Raw genomic sequence first — 19,399 nt, 5'->3', positions numbered from 1 at the left:
TGACAGCAATGGGATGGCATTGTGCTCCTCTGCCACAACTGTGGCAGGCGATTCTTTCGCCCCCACTGCAGTCCAATCATTGTTCAGTGATGAGAGGACTTCCCATGGAGATTAACGGAAACCCTCCAGGGGACAAGGGAGTCAACAGCGGGACATTTAAAAGGCACTCCTGGCCAAAAGCACCTTTTAAATGTCCTGCTGTTAGCAGTGGGGAATCTGCAAAACGCGTACCTATATTCTACCTTTTTTAGCTGTGCGGTGTTTTGCGCTTCAAATTCCGCACATATGAACGCTTCTATAGGAACCCATTGGTTCTTTTAGAAGTGTGCATTATGCCCGCGCAAAACACACGCTCGTCTGAATGAGGCCTAAAGTTGTAGAAATGTTCTCCCTCTGTTAAAGTCACTTTTCCCTATCTCAATTTAGTGTAATTTTTTTTACGGCCATGTATTTTGTATTAGAATATAACAACTTTATTTTTTTTAGCCGCTAATTACTACTCTCAAAAATATCCATTATTTAAGCAAAAACTAAATTTGGACTTTTCTGAGTTGAAATACAGTTACGCAGCGTGAGGCTTTTTCAACAAGACTTGTCATTATCACTGTAACAGTTGGGACGCTCTTACAAACACAGAATCTGAGAATTCAGCAAGTCCAATCTAGTGATGATTGAGAGCCTCGACCAAAGGAAATGCATTATGCATTGTAAATATAATTATGGTGTCAGTGTTTGGTCTGTCATTTTAGGTTGGCAATTTTCTATTTTTTGGCAAGACTTTATTCCTTCGGGAACAGGTGTTGGCATCACCTCGGCTCAGCGAACAGCCAGATGCATCCTCATTGTAAATATCGATTTCTTTCAAATTCGCGTCTTGCTCTATCAGTCATAGTTAACATAGGCAAATAAGTACTCTGTATTGAATATGAAAATATATGAATAGTACACATATATCTACACTTCTTTTATAAATTGTAACAAATAACATTAGTGAGAAAAACTGGCCCACAGAAGCCAAGATAAGAGCACTCACTGCAATATGCCCACATAGTTTGTCAAGTCCACTGTGTTGGCCTGTCTCCATTCTTTCTTGAAACCCATCACCAGGGTATTTGGCTTCATTCTACCCAAACCAGCGGCCTGCAGAATAATATACAATTACTGATTAACATTGTCAGATAATAATAATGCTGGTCGAAATACAGTGTCTCTGGTAGTAATCGGCACACTGGGTGCCATGCCTAAAGATCTTGACCGGCACTTGAAGATACTCGATATTGATAAAAATAACTTCTGTCAGTTACAAAAGGCCACACTGTTGGGTTCTGCATACATCTTAGGCCAATACATAATGTCGTCCTAGGTTGCTGGGTGGTTCCTGATACATTATGAAGATGAACTACCAAGCTGTGATCTCAAGATGACGTTATACTGCTTTTTTTGTGTCCAAAAATGCTAATAATTATAATGTTTCTCAGCATTAAACTCTTACAACTTCTAATGAAGAACACTGAAATGAGCTAAATAATGAAAAAAGTCATTGGTTGGCCAAGACTACAATGGTAGAAGTTTCTGAGCCCAGGCTACATGTATATATTTTCTATGATTAGCTTAGTAAGTGGTCTCTACTGTTGTCAGACGAAAAAAAAAATGCAGACCGTATTGTGGGCCAGGACTCATCGGACAGTATTTGGAATTGTTAATGTTCTCATTGAAGAATTTGGGTGTTTTGATATGATCTGTACATGTACTGAAAATTAGCTACATCTCTTGGACCTAGTCTCATTCACAGGATCATTTCACAGACTACTAGAGTATGATCCAGAGACCAATGAGCATTACATTGGTTAATCATGAAGGCTTTATACATGTACGACTCCATACAAGATCCCTCCTAATAATGTGCTGCGGAATATGTTGGCGCTATATAAATGAAAATAGTTGTTATTATCTATGGACTCATACTGTAACTTCTTGTTCCTCCAATATTATACAGAAACAAATATCGTTTTTTTTGCTCAGCAGTTCAAAAATAATTGTGCATTTTACATTGGATGCCTTATTATAAGGGCTCTTTCAGACAACCGTAGTTTTCAGCATTGTTAGCAATGAGAAAAGCTAGCTGCTAACAGCGCTGTAAAGATCACATGAATGAGCTGCTTCAAACTCCGTGAAGTAGTCCATTCACATGAACCAAGGTGTGGGCTGCGTGCTTTCAAGGCTCCCATAGGACATGTCCTATCTTTCCCGCACCTCGGAGCTGAGATGCAAGTTTGAACTAGCATGTCCTATCTTTGTTAGGTGCGCGCAGTTTCGCACTCTTAACAATCATCCATGTTAACATTTCTATAGGAACCTATTGGTTCCTCATAGAAGCGTGTTCTGTGCGCTGCTAGCAGCGCAGAAACTATGTTCGGCTGCATGAGTCTTCAGAGCTATCATTCCATATAGTCAATGCTTTTAGGGAAAAAAAACGTATGTAATACAATGCTATATGCAGGTGACACATACAATGTCTACAACAAGGGTGTCCAACCCTACTGAGCCCTGTGCACTGTCAGAGTTTCAGTGTATCATGTTTTGACATACACCCAATACACTGAGACCCTGACAGTGCATGGGTACCGATGGGGAACTGGTGCTTTGAAAGAGGAGAAGCAGTTTGCAGTTTAGAATGGCTTTTCCTTACACAGTGCCAGGGGAAAGTAATGACACCAGTGCTGGGGGACACATCTTGGGGTACAGGAGGACCAAGTTGGTTGGAAAATAAAATCTAAAGCAGACATTAATAAACTGTTATATGGAACAACTGTGCCTGCACTAGAGAGAATAGAGCTTCCTGCTAAGCTATGCAGGTACAGTTGCTAGCGGAAGACGGATTTCTCAGCACCATCTTCACCTATATGCATAGCTGAAGGGGGGTTTCGCATGAAAAAATGTACAGAAGATGCTGTTAACACCTGTTACAAAAATGCTTGAAATCACCTATTCTGTGAAAAAAAAGCTCAGTTACTCTTTAACAAAAAAGTCCTGTGCGCAGTATGGTGGTTCAGTGGTTGACACTGTTGTGATGCAGTTCTGGGTTCTTGGGTTCAAATCCTACTAAGGGCAACATCTGCATGGAGTTTGTGTTAGGTTGTGCTGGCTAGGACCTGTAGTACTAGGGTTTCTAGCAGCACAACCCCACAAGTATAGCATGATTGTGCTGGCTGGGTGTGGTGATCTCCTGCTAGCCAATCCCCCGGGTCTTTGCTCACATATAAACCCAGCTCCTGTCACTGTCAGTTTGTTCTGCTGAGTACATTTGCTATTCCTGCACTAGGATGGCCCTTAGGGTCGGTGTTTCCATCACTATGTCCTGTCTGAATTCCATCTTAGGTTTCCTTTGTTTGTGATATCCCTGTCTTTTGGGCACGTTCGTGTGGGCCCTGTGCTTTTTTGCCCACATGAACGTAACAGTTTGTATGTTCTCCCCCATTCTGTGTTAGTGTCCTTGTACACTGTAAAAACATTAGGAAATTTAGATTGTGAGGGCCATTGGAAACAGAACTGATGTATACGATACAGCACTGTGGAATATGTTGGCACTGTATAAGCAACATAATGAATTAAATCAAGTCCTATGCTCAAGTAGTTGGTTACAGCATACAGAACACCTGCATCGGGGTTACTGCTGATACTCCACACTACAATAGTGGCAAGAGGCATCATGAAATGTTCACCAGTGTCCTTTTTATTTGTCTGTGGAAGGGGAAGTTTTGCTTTCATTCACAAATGACTTCAGATGAACGGAAATGATTTCTTTGTAATTAAATGGATTTGGATTTCAGCTGTCAAGCTGTCATTTCAATAGAAGCGTAACTTACTATCTCCAGAGCACATGTTGTTTTCCAGGGGTTTTATTGTCACAGAAATGACAAGTTTGTTCCTGACCGACTTTACGAGTGTGCAGCTGTGATGTTCACCACAATTGCATGTTTAGTTTTATTGATTTTTGTCATTTAAAGATTTAAAAAGCTATAATGATTTTGTGGGAGTTCTCAGGAACAAGTGCAATCTGCTTATTTTACAGTCTGCTTTTTAGATGAAAGATTCATCTGCTCACATAAGTTTCTACCAGAATGTTTGACTAAAAATGAGCAAGTCTCAAAAGGGAACATTTAGCATAAACCTGTCATTATTATACCGTAGAAATAGCGATTTCATAGGGTGAATCGGTTTTCAATGGGGGCAGAGTACAAAGCATGAATAGGTAGTGAATGCATTGTAAGACCTTCCCGACATCTGCTGTACATGTATGGTGGATGCCAGAGGTGTTACTTGAAGCTTCTGGGCCCCAATCCAAAATCTGTAACGGGACCCCCAACTATAATGCTTTATTCATAGTTCTGGGCTCCCTATACTGAGAAAAGAGACCTTATGGGCCCCCTAAGGCTCCTGGGCCTGGGTGCAACCATATCCCATGCATACCCTATAGTTACGTCACTGGTGGATGCCAGGTGTCATTTAATGGAGTGGGTTGGGAACCAAGCCTGTTCCATACACGATAAGTGTTGGCAGTCTTTGACAACCGGTCGCAACAGCCATGCTCTGGTTTCACGCTATATCTCAGAATAGGCTACTAATAGTTGAACGGCAGGGATCTACAGCTCAGGATTACCACCAGCTGTTTGCTGGGCCTGCTGTTAGTGCAGAGACAGACGGAAGTAGACAGCTCTGTCCACATTGCAGTGGCCATAGTTGGTAATGTAGGCACAGCTCCTACTGAATTCAATGGTATTTGTGCCTTCATTACCAGCACCAGCTGCTGCAATGCAAACACTTCTGGCTCTGCAATACTGTTTGCTTCTGGCTCTGTCTGTACTGACAGCAGGCCAAGCAAACAGCTGATTGGTGGTGATCCCGAGTCCTAGAATACCCATTTAATATTGGGTGATTTCTGCCCAGTTTGCCTAAACAACCCTTTACACTGGCAAATTTTCCACTATAAACAAACTTTGATTGACATTTTTGCAAGTTTACATGAGCAATTAGCACCACAGATCATTTTTGGTGGTGCATAAAACATTCAATCACCTGATAAATGAGTTTTTGCTTGTTTGTTGGCTGATCAATGACACCTTTACACAGGCGGATGATTGAATGAACGGTTGTTCCTAATCATTTGCCCATAGAAAAAGTCCTTAAAAGGAATTTATCATCTATTTTTTTTACTAATTAAAGCCAGATATTGAAATATATTCCATTTATCTTATCTGTTCTTATTTTCAAGTTTTTCATTCTATTTTCTATACATGAGTATGAGGGCGGCCATCTAACTGTGTTGCAGTTAACAGCCTTTAGACATATGCTTTACTGCAGCCGCATAGGCTATTGACAGCTCTAGGCATGCTCTGTCCAGAGAAAATTGGGCTGGGAGGGGGAGGAGGTGAGCCCTAACAATCACCTGTTGGAACTGGGGATCCAGTATTATGTATATACAAGTGTCACCTTTCATTTTATTCTTGCCCGGGATAATAATGAGATGACTGCTGAGAAGTTGTCTATAGAACAGGAAGTATCAGACTATTTTTATAGTAAGTGGTTAGTGTGAAAACTGCAGAATTTCAGCAATTTTTAAAAATATAGATGCTGACATCAAAAATATTAAAGCAATCTAAAATACCGTATTTTTCTGTGTATAAGATGCGTTTTTTTGTCCGTTTATTTCGGGTTAAAAGTCAACCTGCGTCTTAATCACGGGGGCCTGGCTCTGGGGGTGTCTAATACTTACCTAGCAGCCGGCGTTTGGGTCCCTCCTTCACCCCGACAGAGCAGTTCTTCCTGGAAGCGGGGCTTGAATGCCCTACCTTCAAAAAGCTAATTCTCTGATTGGTTAATCCAGCGCTGCGTCAGCCAATGAAAGATAGCGCTGGATTAACCAATCACAGCCATTCAAAGAAAGTCTCTGAAAGTGTCTAAAACACATCATAATTGTGATACAAAGCATTTAAGACCATTTTCTGGCGCAATTGTCTGGTGCATTTTCAATAGGAAATCTGCCCCATTGACCACTACTAAAGCTCTGTTCACACTGGCATTACAGCTTTTCATCTCTATTCTGTTTTTGGAGCAGAGAAATGGAAATAAACGTTAGTTTTTTCCCCATTAATTCAAAGGATTTTCAAAAATGGAAAGGTTTCCGTTTGCTTCAATTTCTTTATGTTTCATGTTTTAACAGGAAAAAATAGTGCTGCAGACTGCGTATTCTGTAAAAAAAAAACAGAAAATCCCGAAGCCTTTCTGTTATTTTTTTAAACCCATTGAAATCAATGAGGAATAAAATTGAAATGTTCATTGCTATTTTATTTCTGTTTCTCTGCTCCAAAAACAACACAGATACGGAAAGTCCTTACGCTAGTGCGAACGAAGCCATAACTGTTCACCCTTGTGGAACTGTAAAACATATGCATCAGGTGCCAGTATATGAACACTCCTGATACTCTTCCTATTTACTACCTACTAAGCTCAGTTATTTCTATTATGCTGGACAAGAAGAACTCCTGATGAAAATCGTACATCAGTAATTTCTGTAGTCCACATTTTAGCTGTAAGTATTGTGGATGTTGATACAATTATTGCTTGTATCTTTTTCCAAACCATCCTCTTGTACAAAATTCCCCTATCTAGTCAAATACTGTATAGGTAATGATTTCTATTTGTTAAATATTCTCTATTCAGCAGAAAAAAAATAATTCCATAACTTGCTATCTCCAGATAAGAGCAAATTCATTAAAAGTGACCCTCAACTTTTTATAATCAAGCAAAAAGTTTCTGTCTATAAAAACTCCCAACTGTATCTGGCCATCATTAAAAATGTAATAGTGTATAAAACAGTCAGGAAATATGTCAGCCCTGGAGCTGTCTGGAGTAGCTAGTAATAGTACACATTGTTAGATTTTTAATGATAGTAGAAAACGTTCTGAAGTTTTTATGTTGCAAGGACTTTTTCTTCATTACTAGAAGCCGTGGATCACTTGCCATGACATGTTTATGTCATATGCAAGGTTTAGAACACTCAGTACCTTCTTACCTGCAGAAGTTAGTTAGACGATACCTTTCTCTAAGCAGAGATTAGATATTTATTATTGATGGGTGATGCTCCAGGAAACAGAAAAGAAATTGTAAGGTCTTGGCAAAAGAATGCAGTGGGTCTTTAATGAATAGTTAGGGATATAGAATGGAATATGGCCAGGTGGTACTGTAAGCAATAACATTTATTGTTCATTTTCTAAGTCATGGTGTTGTATAATACACACCTCAACATTGAAATTGCAACACCAAGAAGGAAAAGTTGTGGAATTATGGAAATCCCAGGATCGATAGACATGTTAATGATATGCAAATGATGAAAAAACGAAAACAAAATATTTAAAAAAAATCTTGATTCATTCAGCATTGAGTATGAGCGGCATGCACAGAAATACATGCACTTACATGCCTTGGCATACTGTCAATGAGGTTATTAATGGCTGTCTGAGAAATGTTCTGCCACGCTGAATGCACTTACACACGCAAATCATCAAGATGCGCTTTAAGCAGCTCCCTTTGCAATTGCTAACCAATGACGTCCCAGATGTGCTTAATGGGGGACAAGTTTGGAGACGCTGCAGGCCATTATGGCAAGTTTAGGCCACGCGGGCTGCTCACAGTCGCATGAGCAACATGCAGCTTGGCATTGTTGTGTTGAAAAATGGTTCCCTGGACACTTCAGAGAAATGGCTGTATCAATGGTGCCATGACCAAATCAACATAATGCTGAGCTGTTAGTGTACCTGGAATAAAGACTAGAGGAATCCTGCTATCGTACACTAAGCCATACCCAAAATCCCAAGAGTAGGACTGGTGTGAAGTTCCCTCCTGAAGGGAATGCCATGAAGGCCTCTTCATGGCGTTGCCTACATGGTTTCCACACCAATTTTTGGCTATCATTGCATCCGTGAAAAAAGTGGGATTCCTCACTGAAGAGGATAGACCTGCATTTCAGCCTCCATTGCCGTCTTGCTCTGCCTCGTGCTATCCTTTGAAAACGGTGGTGTGGGGTCAATGGAACAACTGCTGCTGGACATCTGGCTAGTAGTCCAATGTTGTGCAAGCGCCTACTGATCGTTTGTGCAGATACTGTTTGACACCCTAGGCATGGGTTGTAATGTCAAATCTTATTCACAGAATGGATCACAGCACACCATTCTTCTAATCTGATGATCCGCCCATGCAGAGGTTTGCTGGATTTGAGTTCATCATTGTTCTCCCAACTACTGGGACATGCAACGTTGAACGGTGCTGCCATCCTGACCTAAACACTTAGCGATCTGCCAGAGTGATAAACCAAGATTTCTCAGTTTAAGGATTCTGTCCCTCTCAGTTTGCAATGAATGGCGATAACATGTATGTCGACGGGCAGGAGGCATTGCTCAATCATACCACAAGACTTTATCCGATTTTTAAGGGTTCATGTGGCTGAAACAACTTGCTTTTGATCTGGCTTTTATACCATCGAAGCTCCTCCCACATGCCACAGATTGAAGCTAGGTGCTTGAAAATTTGCAGATTTGCATATTTTAGCAACACCCTCTAATTGCATAACCTTAAGACTTTTCCTTCTTGGTGTTGCAATTTCAATGTTTCTGAGTGTATAAAGTAGTTGATGTTAGTGCAGCAAAGATCTTCAGCTTAGCTCAGGTTGACATCTTGTTTTTCCTTACTGGCATGTGTGCCAGGAATGCTTCCAGCGCAAATACCAAATGTTTCTACTGCCCTCCATTTGCCCAATGGAGGTTAAATGGTTGGTGCAGAATTATTCAAAAATTTAGAGCCCAGTCAAACTTGTCCATTTCTTAACATTTTTATGGACTTGCTTGGAAACAATTTTCTAATAATTGCCAATAAATTTAGCTTCAAAGTGGAGGAGGGAGCGCTTAGGCCTCCTTCCCACGAATGGATTTACGCCGCGTAAATCCGCGGCAAAAATCCGCTGCGTTGCACCCTGCTATTCGGTTCTATTGAACCTAATAGCACAATGCACACGATGCGTAATTCCACCGCGGAATTACGCACCGTGAAATCTCCCGTTCTCACCCACAGCATGTTCTATTTGCTGCGGGTGTACGCGCTGACGGCTTCCATTGCAGTCAATGAAAGCCGTCCGTTCACGCTATCTCCCGCTGCAACCAGCGGAAGATAGCGTGAAAAAACGCTTCCCCGCCTACCGCCGCGCGTCATATGACGCGGCCGGCGCATCACGTGACACGGCCGGCCGCGTCATGTGACGCGGTGGGCGTGTCACATGACGCGACGGCGGTGGGCGGGGAAGCGTCTTCACGCTATCTTCTGCTGGTAAGTATGGGGTCTCTGGGGGGCGCCGTGACGGGCTTCACTGCGTAATATTACGCGGCGGAGCCCGTCACGCTCGTGGGAAGGAGGCCTTAGTGTTTTGTATTGCTAATATCCAAGAAGCATTGCTGATAACATTGAATCCTGGTGGGTAATGTTTTTACTTGTGGAGATAACCACACTAGAGAGCATCACAAAGGTGTATTATATAGGCCATGCAATGCTTCCTGGGAAAAGCCATTCAACAGATTGCTAGTATAATTCTCCACATTGCCACCTATTGGAATGGTAGTCAATAGGAGTCAATATCTGACCCTCTAACAGGCCTTACAATATGACTGAGGGCTTATTCAGACGACCGTATATCGTCCGGGTATTCACGCCGGCCGATATACGGCGTCTCTCTCTGCAGGGGGTGGAGGCTGGAAGAGCCGGGAGCAGTGCTCTGACCTCCCGCCCCTCTCTGCCTCCTCTCCACCCCCTCTCCGCCCCTTTGCAGTATTTGCAATGAGAGGGGCTGGGCCAAGCTGGGGGGTTAAATTAGCCCCGCCCATGTCCCGCCTCCCCTCATTGCAAATAGTGCAGAGGTGCGGACAGGGGGTGGAGAGTTGGCGGAGATGGGGCGGGAGCTCAGAGCACTGCTCCCGGCTCTTCCAGCCTCCTCCCCCTGCAGAGAGGGACGCCGTATATCGGCCGGCATGAATATGCGGCCGATATACGGTCGTCTGAATAAGCCCTAAGGGTGTAAGGTGGCAATTTGGAGGATAATTCCATCAATTATTTGCGTGATAAAATTGAAGAAACAAATTGCTACAAAGGCGTCTCTGACCTATGGTGTAATAAATATTAACTAGTGTGACTATTTGCAGATATTATGCACCCCAAAGTATTAATCAAAGGGGTCAAAACTTAGCAAATCATATGCTAATTGAAGAGGTTGTCTAGTTGTAAACTGTTGATGAAAAAAGGAGAAAAGCCCGCCTCTTAAAAACACTTCTTTTATTCTTCTTTAATTACAAAGAAACCATAAAATTATAAGTGGTGGGTACTGTGTGATACCATGCCAACGCACAGACGCTTTTCGAAAGACGTGATCAAGAAAGCAGTATCTTTCGAAATCTGTCTGTGCATTGGCATGTTATCACACAGTACCCATAATTTAGAATTTTTTGGATTTTTTGTAATTAAAGAAGACTAAAAGAAATGTTTTTAAGGAGCCGGCTTTTCTCCTTTTGTTGTTCCTACTCAAGCCGTTTGACTCATGGTCAGCCTGAGCATCTGAAATCTTTCAAGCCAAACCGGGGTAAATATTACCAACTAATCAGTTGAAGATAACGTTGTGTTATGTGTTTTTATATCTGTAAACGGTTATTGGGGTTCTGTCGTTAGAAAACAAAAATTCTATACTTACCTATTCCTCTCCCGTCAGTCTTCTTACCATATCTTCTCCCCGATCTTCTCCTGTCTCCTGCAGTCCCCTGGGTCATGTCACCTCCAGCTGGCTGATACTTCTTCTTCTGGTGATGAAGCATCCATTCTCTGCAGTCTCCTTCCTGTAGGGCAATGTACACTACAACACTAGTGACGTACTGTTCATAGCCTAGCAGGGAGTGCCAAGCTATTGCCGAGTCTGCACATGCTCGCTGTCTCTCTGCAGTAGTATATAAACTCTTGCGGCGAGACATGCACAGCCTCGGCAATAGATGGGCATTCCTTCCTAGGCAGTGAATGCTACGTCACTAGTGATGTAACCTACACTGATCTACAGGAAGAAGAATGCAGAGAATGGATGCACCATCACAAGAAGAAGAGGATCCGGCTGGCTGAAGTTGAGGTGACCGGGGAACTGGAGAGGATAGGCGAGGAGAAGATGCAGTAAGAAGGCTGCCTGGGTAGGAATAGGTAAGCATTTATTTTTTTTTTCTTAAGTGACAAAACCCCTTTAATGGCCTAGTTTCAGAATAGGCCATCAATAGTAGATCAACAGGGGCCCATTGCCAGGGACCCCTGCCAATCAGATGTTCTCTGTGCAGGTGTGCCTGTGCACTGAGCTGATTTCTGTAGGAAGTGGACAGCTCTGTTCCCACTTCAGTGGCCAGTCTTGATATTACAGGTAAAGTTCCCTTTGAAATGAATGGAAACTTGGCCTGCAATACTAAGCCTGGCCGTTGCAGTGGGAACAGTGCTGTTTGCTTCCAGCAGAATTCAGCTCAGTGCATCAGCACAGCAAACAGATGATTGTTAGGGTTCCTGAGAGACGGACCCCTGCTGATCTACTATTGATGATATTTTTTGAAAATAGGCCATAAACTAGACAACCTCTTTGTGTACACTGACTCTCACTGAGCCATTTTGTCCGGTAAGAAACACAGAAAGAGCCCAAGTGATACTTCTATGGAGTAGAAGATACCGACAAGTTTGCTCCAAAAGCTATAAATGGGTCATGAAGATAGACAGTGTGCTTTTCTGCTTACAGAATGCTTGATTTAATTGAAAATGGAATTACTGGCTTATCTTTACTAGAGAATCCACTATATCATCATTTTAAAGAATCCCTCTGGCTTTAGCTACTTCTAGACATGTAAATGGTACATTGGCCAATGAGCTGGTACCCACTTGATGACTACAACAAGATAGCTCATGGTTAACTTTTTACCATTATACCCCTTCAAATTAAACATGTAACCCAACAAAATTGATTTAGATAGCTGGTAACAGTTTGAAAATAATGAGAAATACAAATTATGTAGATGCAACATGATAGCAAATCGGTTTCTGTGCCTTCAGCTCACCTGCAGGAGCGTTCTTGCACCTTCCCGAAAATTTTCAGCAGCAACAGCAGCATAAAATGCTTTCTTCTTGTTTTTAGTTAACCATGCCTGCTTTTTGATCATTCCACCGTTCATTTCTTTTACAGCCTGTTTGCGTGGTCCCTGCATAACATAATAAAGGCTCAGCGGAATGAAACATTATCAAATGAAAATGGAGCATTACAGCTCAACCCGATCTTTGGAAAATGTTTTTGAGCTATAACATGAAAATAAAATGCTTAGGTTTTCTTTTATTGCCCACAATGAAGATCACAGATGTATGAGACTACGTATTATTGTAAAATATGACTAATGTACGTGATATATCAGAGATTGGAAGCCATGCTGATCTATTAACTGCTTATTTGCTATCCATATCTTTCCCTTGTGCTTGCTAGAAGCAGTCAGCATTGAACTGCAGTGAAACCTATAGTTTAAGAACTCTGAAGGTCTTATCTATATGAAAAATCTATTTTCAGTGGAGGTTAAACCAAGACATGTTTTACTATGATTTAATGGCTTGTGCTGGAATCCTTAAAGCAATCTAATCTATTTCTTGTTTGTACAGACATCAGTCGATTGTATTATACGCTACATGTTCCAGAATCTGCCTGAATGCTTATAACAGTGGAAAATTGGAAAGGGAGAAGACTGAACAACAACCAGGGCACGTTTAAGCCTCTCCCTTGCTGAAACATTCCTGATTATGATTTTTTTTTTGTATTTGAGAAATAGGCATAGCATATGCAATTAGTTCTGTCTACTTACAGCAAACAACTCACAGCAGATACAGAGCCCTATGTTCTTCGTGATTGAGTGGGTAATATCCAAGAGGGCTGGTCTTGCCATGGGTGCACCAGTTAAAACCAAGCATTGAGGTCTGCAAAATAAACACAGATTAAATAAGATAGTATTTAAAAGCCAGGTCTATTTTACAACCATTTTTTACTTCACTGAATCTAGAGTAATACACCAAGCAAGTTTGCAAATAGCATTGATTAAAGGGGTTGTCACACTTGTAGCTGTTTTTCTGCAGGAAGCAGACAGCTCTGTACATCGTGCAGTGTCCTGGGTTGGTACTACAGGCTGAGTACCATTCCACAATAGGACTCAGCCTGCAGTACCAAGCCAAGCTACTGTGCAATTTATGGAGCTGTCTGCTTCCTGCAGCAAAACAGCTAGAAGTGGGATAACTGTTTTAACTATGCTTTTAATAATAATAACAATAAAAAGAAGAACATACACTACCATTTTCTGTCTACAGCTCTTATGCAGACCTGTGTGTCTCCATGATCATAGACTAAAAAGAAACCCAGTATACTCTGATCTTGAAATTTTTCTACCTGTCAACTGTCCCTTACTTTTGTTAATAACTTATATTTGGTAGGTTACAAGAAGTAGGGGCAGATAGAAGAAAGTATGATTGTTGGATCGTACTACATAATTCCAGACATTTATAGATCTGCATAGGAACTGTAGAGACAAAACTAAGATTTGTTTTAATTAAAGGGGTTTTCTAATCCAAAAGTGTTGACGTATGCTCATGACAGGTCATCAAAGGCATATTGGTGTGGTCTGACACCTGGCACCCCGCAGATCACCAAATAAGAAGAGGCTGCCACTAGCAGGCAAAATCAATACACCATCTATTGTGTTATTGCCCAGTATTGGGCTGCAGGTCTCTCTCTTATGCACTTCAATGGGAAAAAACTGCAGTACCATACCGGGCCACTACACAGTGCATGGTGTTTTGAGTCTGCCAGCCGCAGCTTCTTCACATCAGCTGACTGACAATCTGCTATTCATGACTAATGACAAGACTACATTTAAGTATGCGTTTCATTTTTATTTTTATTTTAGATGTATTAGAGGAACAAAAATTGTTTCAAATTGGTAGATAGTCCCATGGTAGATAGTCTTTCAAATACTGACAGTTTAGGAAATCAGACATAACACAGGGAATACCTGAAGTTTTTCACATGCTCGTCAATAATGTTCAAATCCAAAGCACTGCTTAAGGCTTTATTGTACTGAAGAGCCTGAGTTGAAGATCCCCAATTAACATCTGTCCAGAAAACAATGATATTACATTACAGTTTACTGTACAGGATAGGCAGGGTTGGTTATTTGTAATGTAGAACTACACGAATCTATAAAAATCTTGTATTTCCATAATTATTAATGAAAGTCAATAAAACTGTTGTACTGATGCAATATACAACTGATGGTTGATCACTCATTTATTTCTCATTCAATATTTAGATATGTCAAGAAATAATATAAGTGGAGATCATATCAGATCAAAAGGGGCCAATAAAAAGAATCAAAGGGTTTTGGTGCTTTGACCTGATGTTCACTACGCGAACATAAAATGTTTGGAAAAGTGGTTGTAAATGTTTTAAGAACTGCCGAGCTGAGGATTCAGCTTGAACTGTTCGCCGTCCGCGGCTTGGTACTCCACGCTTTAGGGACATGGTAACAGTCAAACTGGTAAGCACTTGATATGAAAGTTGTTTAGAAGCGCTTGACTCTCCCTAGCGGAGCTGTTGGCTGAAGCACAACCGTGCCGCTAGACTTAATGCAGGAACTTTGCCCTGGCCTGACAGGTCATTCAATGTATCAAACTCAAATTTTATGATTTTACAGTGGCGGTGAGGATGTCACAAATCTAATGATACCAAAATCCTCCACCAGAGGTCACACAAAGGGGGCAAAGTGTGGGGCAAGAAAAAGTCTGTAGGCTTTTTTATATTAGATTCTAAAACTGAATGCAGACACTTCATTCCTGACATTGGTGAAGGTACCAGCTCACAAACCACCACTTATATATTTTGGCATGTCTGAATTGCATCCTTTTAAGGAGTTATCAGCTTCTGACAAAATCTATTTGTAATGAAGGTCTCCCTATGAGAAGCTGATTACAACTGTCCTATTGCTGGTAATTAGAGATGAATGAGCGTACTCGCTAAGGCAAATTACTCGAGTGAGTATTGCCTTTTGCGAGTACCAGCCCGCTTGTCTCAAAAGATTCCGGGTGCCGAAAATCGCCACATATCTATTTGCGACCTAGCCCAAAATGTCAAGATTAGTATGAGGGCCATGAAAAAAAATCATCCAAGACCATCTTCATATGCATAAGGTATCCGCTAACTGGGATCCCCAACTGCTCACACCTTTCCAGAAGCAGGAACAAGTCGAATGCTCCCAGGCTTTTTGAAAATGCGCCATGGAAACCAGGATGACTTTTTTAACAGACTGATTACACAGGATGAAGCTGGGTCCATCACTATGATCCGAAGACTAAAGTCCAACCCTTGCCTGCCCAACCCTTGCCAGGCAAGGTCAGGCTGACAGTCTTTTGGGACCAGCACAGAGTAGTCTTGATGGATTTCCTAGAAAAGGGTACCACAATTACTGGGGCATACTGCTGCGGAAATTGTGGGAGACCATCAAACCCAAGAGACGTGGCATGCTAACCAATGGTGTCCACCGTCTGCAAAACAATGCCCCAGTTCACAACTTATGTTGCCCAGATGGAAGCTGCTGCATGTATGAAATTCTACCGCATCCCCCATATTCACCCAACCTCGCACCATCAGACCTCCACCTTTTTTCCAACAAGTAAGTCATTTTTGAAGGGCAAGCATTTTCCAGATGATGAGACTCTGATTTCCAAAGCCACAACATGGCTTTTGGAGCAACCTGTCAACTTCTACAAGCGAGGCATTTACAGTTGCATAAAGAGATAAGAGAAGTGTGTGTCCCTGGGTGGCACCTATGTAGAGAACGACTAATAACTGTGCCAAGTTTCATTGCTCTCAGTCCACAGGAAGAGATGGGAGAAGTGTGTCCCCCTGGGTGGCACCTATGTAGAGAACGACTAATAACTGTGCCAAGTTTCATTGCTCTCAGTCCACAGGAAGAGATGGGAGAAGTGTGTCCCCCTGGGTGGCACCTATGTAGAGAACGACTAATAACTGTGCCAAGTTTCGTTGCTGTCAGTCCACAGGAAGCATCTCAGGGGAAATCTTTAATGAACGCCCCTTGTAGCTCACATTTCTCTAATAAAGTATTTAAAAATTGTTTTTGTAAATCAGAACAGGGTAGTTGCAAGACTGTCTATCTAGTCATGTCTGTAACAGAACACTGTTTAAAAGGCTTGTCCCAACTCAATATTAGGGCATATGGGTGAGAGGAAAATCCTGGTTAGACCCACCTCTATGAATTGGAATAAAAAGCCCTGCAAAAATTATGTAATGCTGTAGCAGACTCAGCGCAACCATTATATGGTTAATATGTTGTTAACATATGCAACAAATTATGACCTGCTACTCTTAACAAAAAAGAAAAAAAAGAAAAAAAAATATATAAAAAAAGAATAAAAGAAAAAAAAACGAAAAAACAGAAAAAAAAAGAAAGGAAATAAATAAATTGTAAAAAAATAACAAGGCCTTTAAGTAAACCTTCCCCAATATATGTAGAATAATCTTTGCAGAGCAAAACTAAAGAGAATTTCATAGGTGCCATCCATGAAGCTTGTGTCTGAATTGAAGGTGCCAGCAAGCTAGATATAGTGTTGTAGCTGTCATACATACCTTATATTAATTTATTCTAAATACGTTTAGTTAGTTTATTATTAGAGATGAGCGAATCTACTCGTTTCGAGTAATTACTCGATCGAGCACCGCGATTTTCGAGTACTTCAATACTCGTGTGAAAAGATTCGGGGGCGCCGGGGGCGGGGGGAGGCGTGGCGGTGCGGAGGGTAGCAGCGGAGAATAGGGGGGAGCCCTCTCTCTCTCCCTCTCCCCCCCACTCCCCGCTGCAACCCCCCACTCACCCACGGCGCCCCCCGAATCTTTTCGCCCAAGTACGGAAGTACTCGAAAATCGCGGTGCTCGGGCGAAAAAGGGGCGTGGCCGAGTAGGCTCGCTCATCTCTATTTATTATACAATGCATCATACCTGGCTTCTTGTATGTTACATAGATGTACAGGAACAGTTCTATCGCATAAGTAATGACAGCAGCCCACCAGTTGATGACGAACATCACACCACAGCACAACATAGCTCCAAACAGGGACACCCACATGTTGTAATATTTGAATGCAGGTCTCCATCCTGTTTATACAAGATTGATGCATCATGTTATATTTATCTTCTGTTACAGACTCTAAATAAGGAAAAATGATACTTCTAAAAGAAACAATGTTAAAAGCACAGAGCTACTTTGCATAAACTATTAGGAAACTGTACAGACATTTCCAAACACGTTGTTAAAAAGTCCAACAAAAAGATTTTGCCGGCACTGCTTAAAATATAGCCTCCTTTTTCTTCTTGGGATGTATTAAAAGTCTGTACTTTCAGTGGTACTCAGTTGCAATAGATCCATGCATATCTAAGAAGTATATAAGAAGTATACCTGCAGCACTCAGCGGAAAAATAAAATATGTGGTTTATTCGATCCATTTAAAATACATTCAGCTAGAGACAGACAGGTGCGAGCAGATGACTAGCGCTTCGCGTTGGTTCACGGTTCTTCAGACATTATAGTTGTAATCTCTGAAGAAGAGTGAACCCGCGCGAAACGTCTGCCATCTGTTCGCACCTGTCTATCTCTAGCTGAATGTATTTTAAATGGATTGCATAAACCACATACGGTATTTTGCCGCAGGTATACTTCTTATCTACTTCTTCCTACAGACTGCCTTAAAATCAATTCCTAGACTGCTGATGGGCTACCTGCAAGTGATTTCAAATGATAGTGAGTTGTAGGGGTTAACCTCTCCTTTTTTCCCCAGAAACAGTGACACTTTTATCCATAGGCCATGTGTGGTATTGCAGTATAGCAACATTCACCTGAAAGGGCTCTGTTCAACAATACCAGGCAAAACAGTGGACAAGAATGGACTTTTGAGCCTCAGACAATGCCTGTAACAAAATGTCCCCTATGCTACATGTAGGGGTCTGGTGTCAGAAAATCTATAGTAGTAACACAGTAGACAAGGTTAATATTTTTTGTGTAACTTCTGCTTTTTGCGGACTATGGAGTCAAGGCTTTAAGAAGGGTTAGTAAACATTGCAGAATAATGTCTTTTTAAATTCCCTTTATAGCCAAAGTGGTAGTTTCTTGCCAATACTGTCATTAAATATCACATTAGGATTACTGGCTAAGTTAATATTGTGTCATATTTTAAATGCATAATCAATACAGTAATACAGTGATGCAGAAATGTGTGTTTTAAAGATATGGTCTGAAAGAATGATATAGACATTCTTGTCACCGCTTATTCTACAAACATTCAAGAACAGAAGAATATAGTAATGTAGACTCCCCAGATAGAGCCATGCATATCTCCTATTATTTACTGCAGGCGGAGGGGATGTGACCCGCTGTGTTTATTAAGAAACAACGTGTTGCAAAATGTTAATGTAAAAAATTTACACAAGTTAAATGTAGATGTTTTTACTCAAATAATAATAGTTATTGTATAACAAGGCTGTATAACTTTATTGAAAATGGCTAGAGTATTCTTATTGGGAGATCATTGACAGTATGTGAATGAGATTTGTAAAAGATGCCTTGGTGATGTCACTGCAATGAAGCAATGGTGGATGGGGAGCGAAGTCCAGGATGCTCCAGTTCACTGCCCTACGGGAAGTATGAACCTACTAAGGGCTCTTATATATTAGTATACACCTCACTATTAAAAGGATGGTCCAGATTTGATTAGTTGATGACCTATCCACAGCTGATGGGTGGGGGTTCACAGCTCAGGACCACCACCGATCAGTTGTTCACCGGACTTCTATCCCTGTGTATAGAGCTGGAAGCAGACAGCTCTCAGCCCTTTGCAGCAGCCCAGGTTTGTATTGCCGGCTCAGTTCCCTAGAGCGATGGCATGTTTTGTACACATTTTCTATATTATTATTGCCCCAGTGTTGAAACAAGATACCAACACTTACCATGATATAACTGTGGTTATTATACTGACCTGGTGATTTTGCATAAGAAGCATGAAAACAGGAGAAGTTGATCAGAGCATAGGAAGCTAGGAAGAAGTTGGAGATGATGGGTGCAATGGTATTCAGTTCAGCTGTATGAGGGAAAGGAAATGTTATAAAGCTGCATCTAAATATTCTTCTGTCACTTCACTTTTTTTTAGCTTACTTTTCAATAAGCCAATTCATGAATCTTTACCTTATTTAGTAATGGAC

General features: G+C 41.3%; 1 protein-coding gene across 1 annotated transcript in view; it reads right to left on the bottom strand.

Moving 5' to 3' along the window:
* Nucleotides 1–19,399, bottom strand: part of SLC12A1 (solute carrier family 12 member 1) — a 136,633-nt gene that overhangs the window by 44,524 nt on the left and 72,710 nt on the right. The window contains exons 13-18 of the mRNA XM_066589972.1: nt 19,177–19,278; nt 17,147–17,302; nt 14,148–14,247; nt 12,951–13,062; nt 12,165–12,305; nt 1,034–1,140 (exon numbers count right to left, since the gene is read on the bottom strand). Coding sequence (XP_066446069.1) covers nt 1,034–1,140; nt 12,165–12,305; nt 12,951–13,062; nt 14,148–14,247; nt 17,147–17,302; nt 19,177–19,278 — 718 coding nt within the window. The remainder of the gene's footprint in view (nt 1–1,033; nt 1,141–12,164; nt 12,306–12,950; nt 13,063–14,147; nt 14,248–17,146; nt 17,303–19,176; nt 19,279–19,399) is intronic.

Source organism: Eleutherodactylus coqui, chromosome 2 (genome assembly GCF_035609145.1).
Source record: "Eleutherodactylus coqui strain aEleCoq1 chromosome 2, aEleCoq1.hap1, whole genome shotgun sequence".
Lineage (NCBI taxonomy): Eukaryota > Metazoa > Chordata > Amphibia > Anura > Eleutherodactylidae > Eleutherodactylus > Eleutherodactylus coqui.
This window is presented reverse-complemented; position numbering and strand designations above follow the sequence as displayed.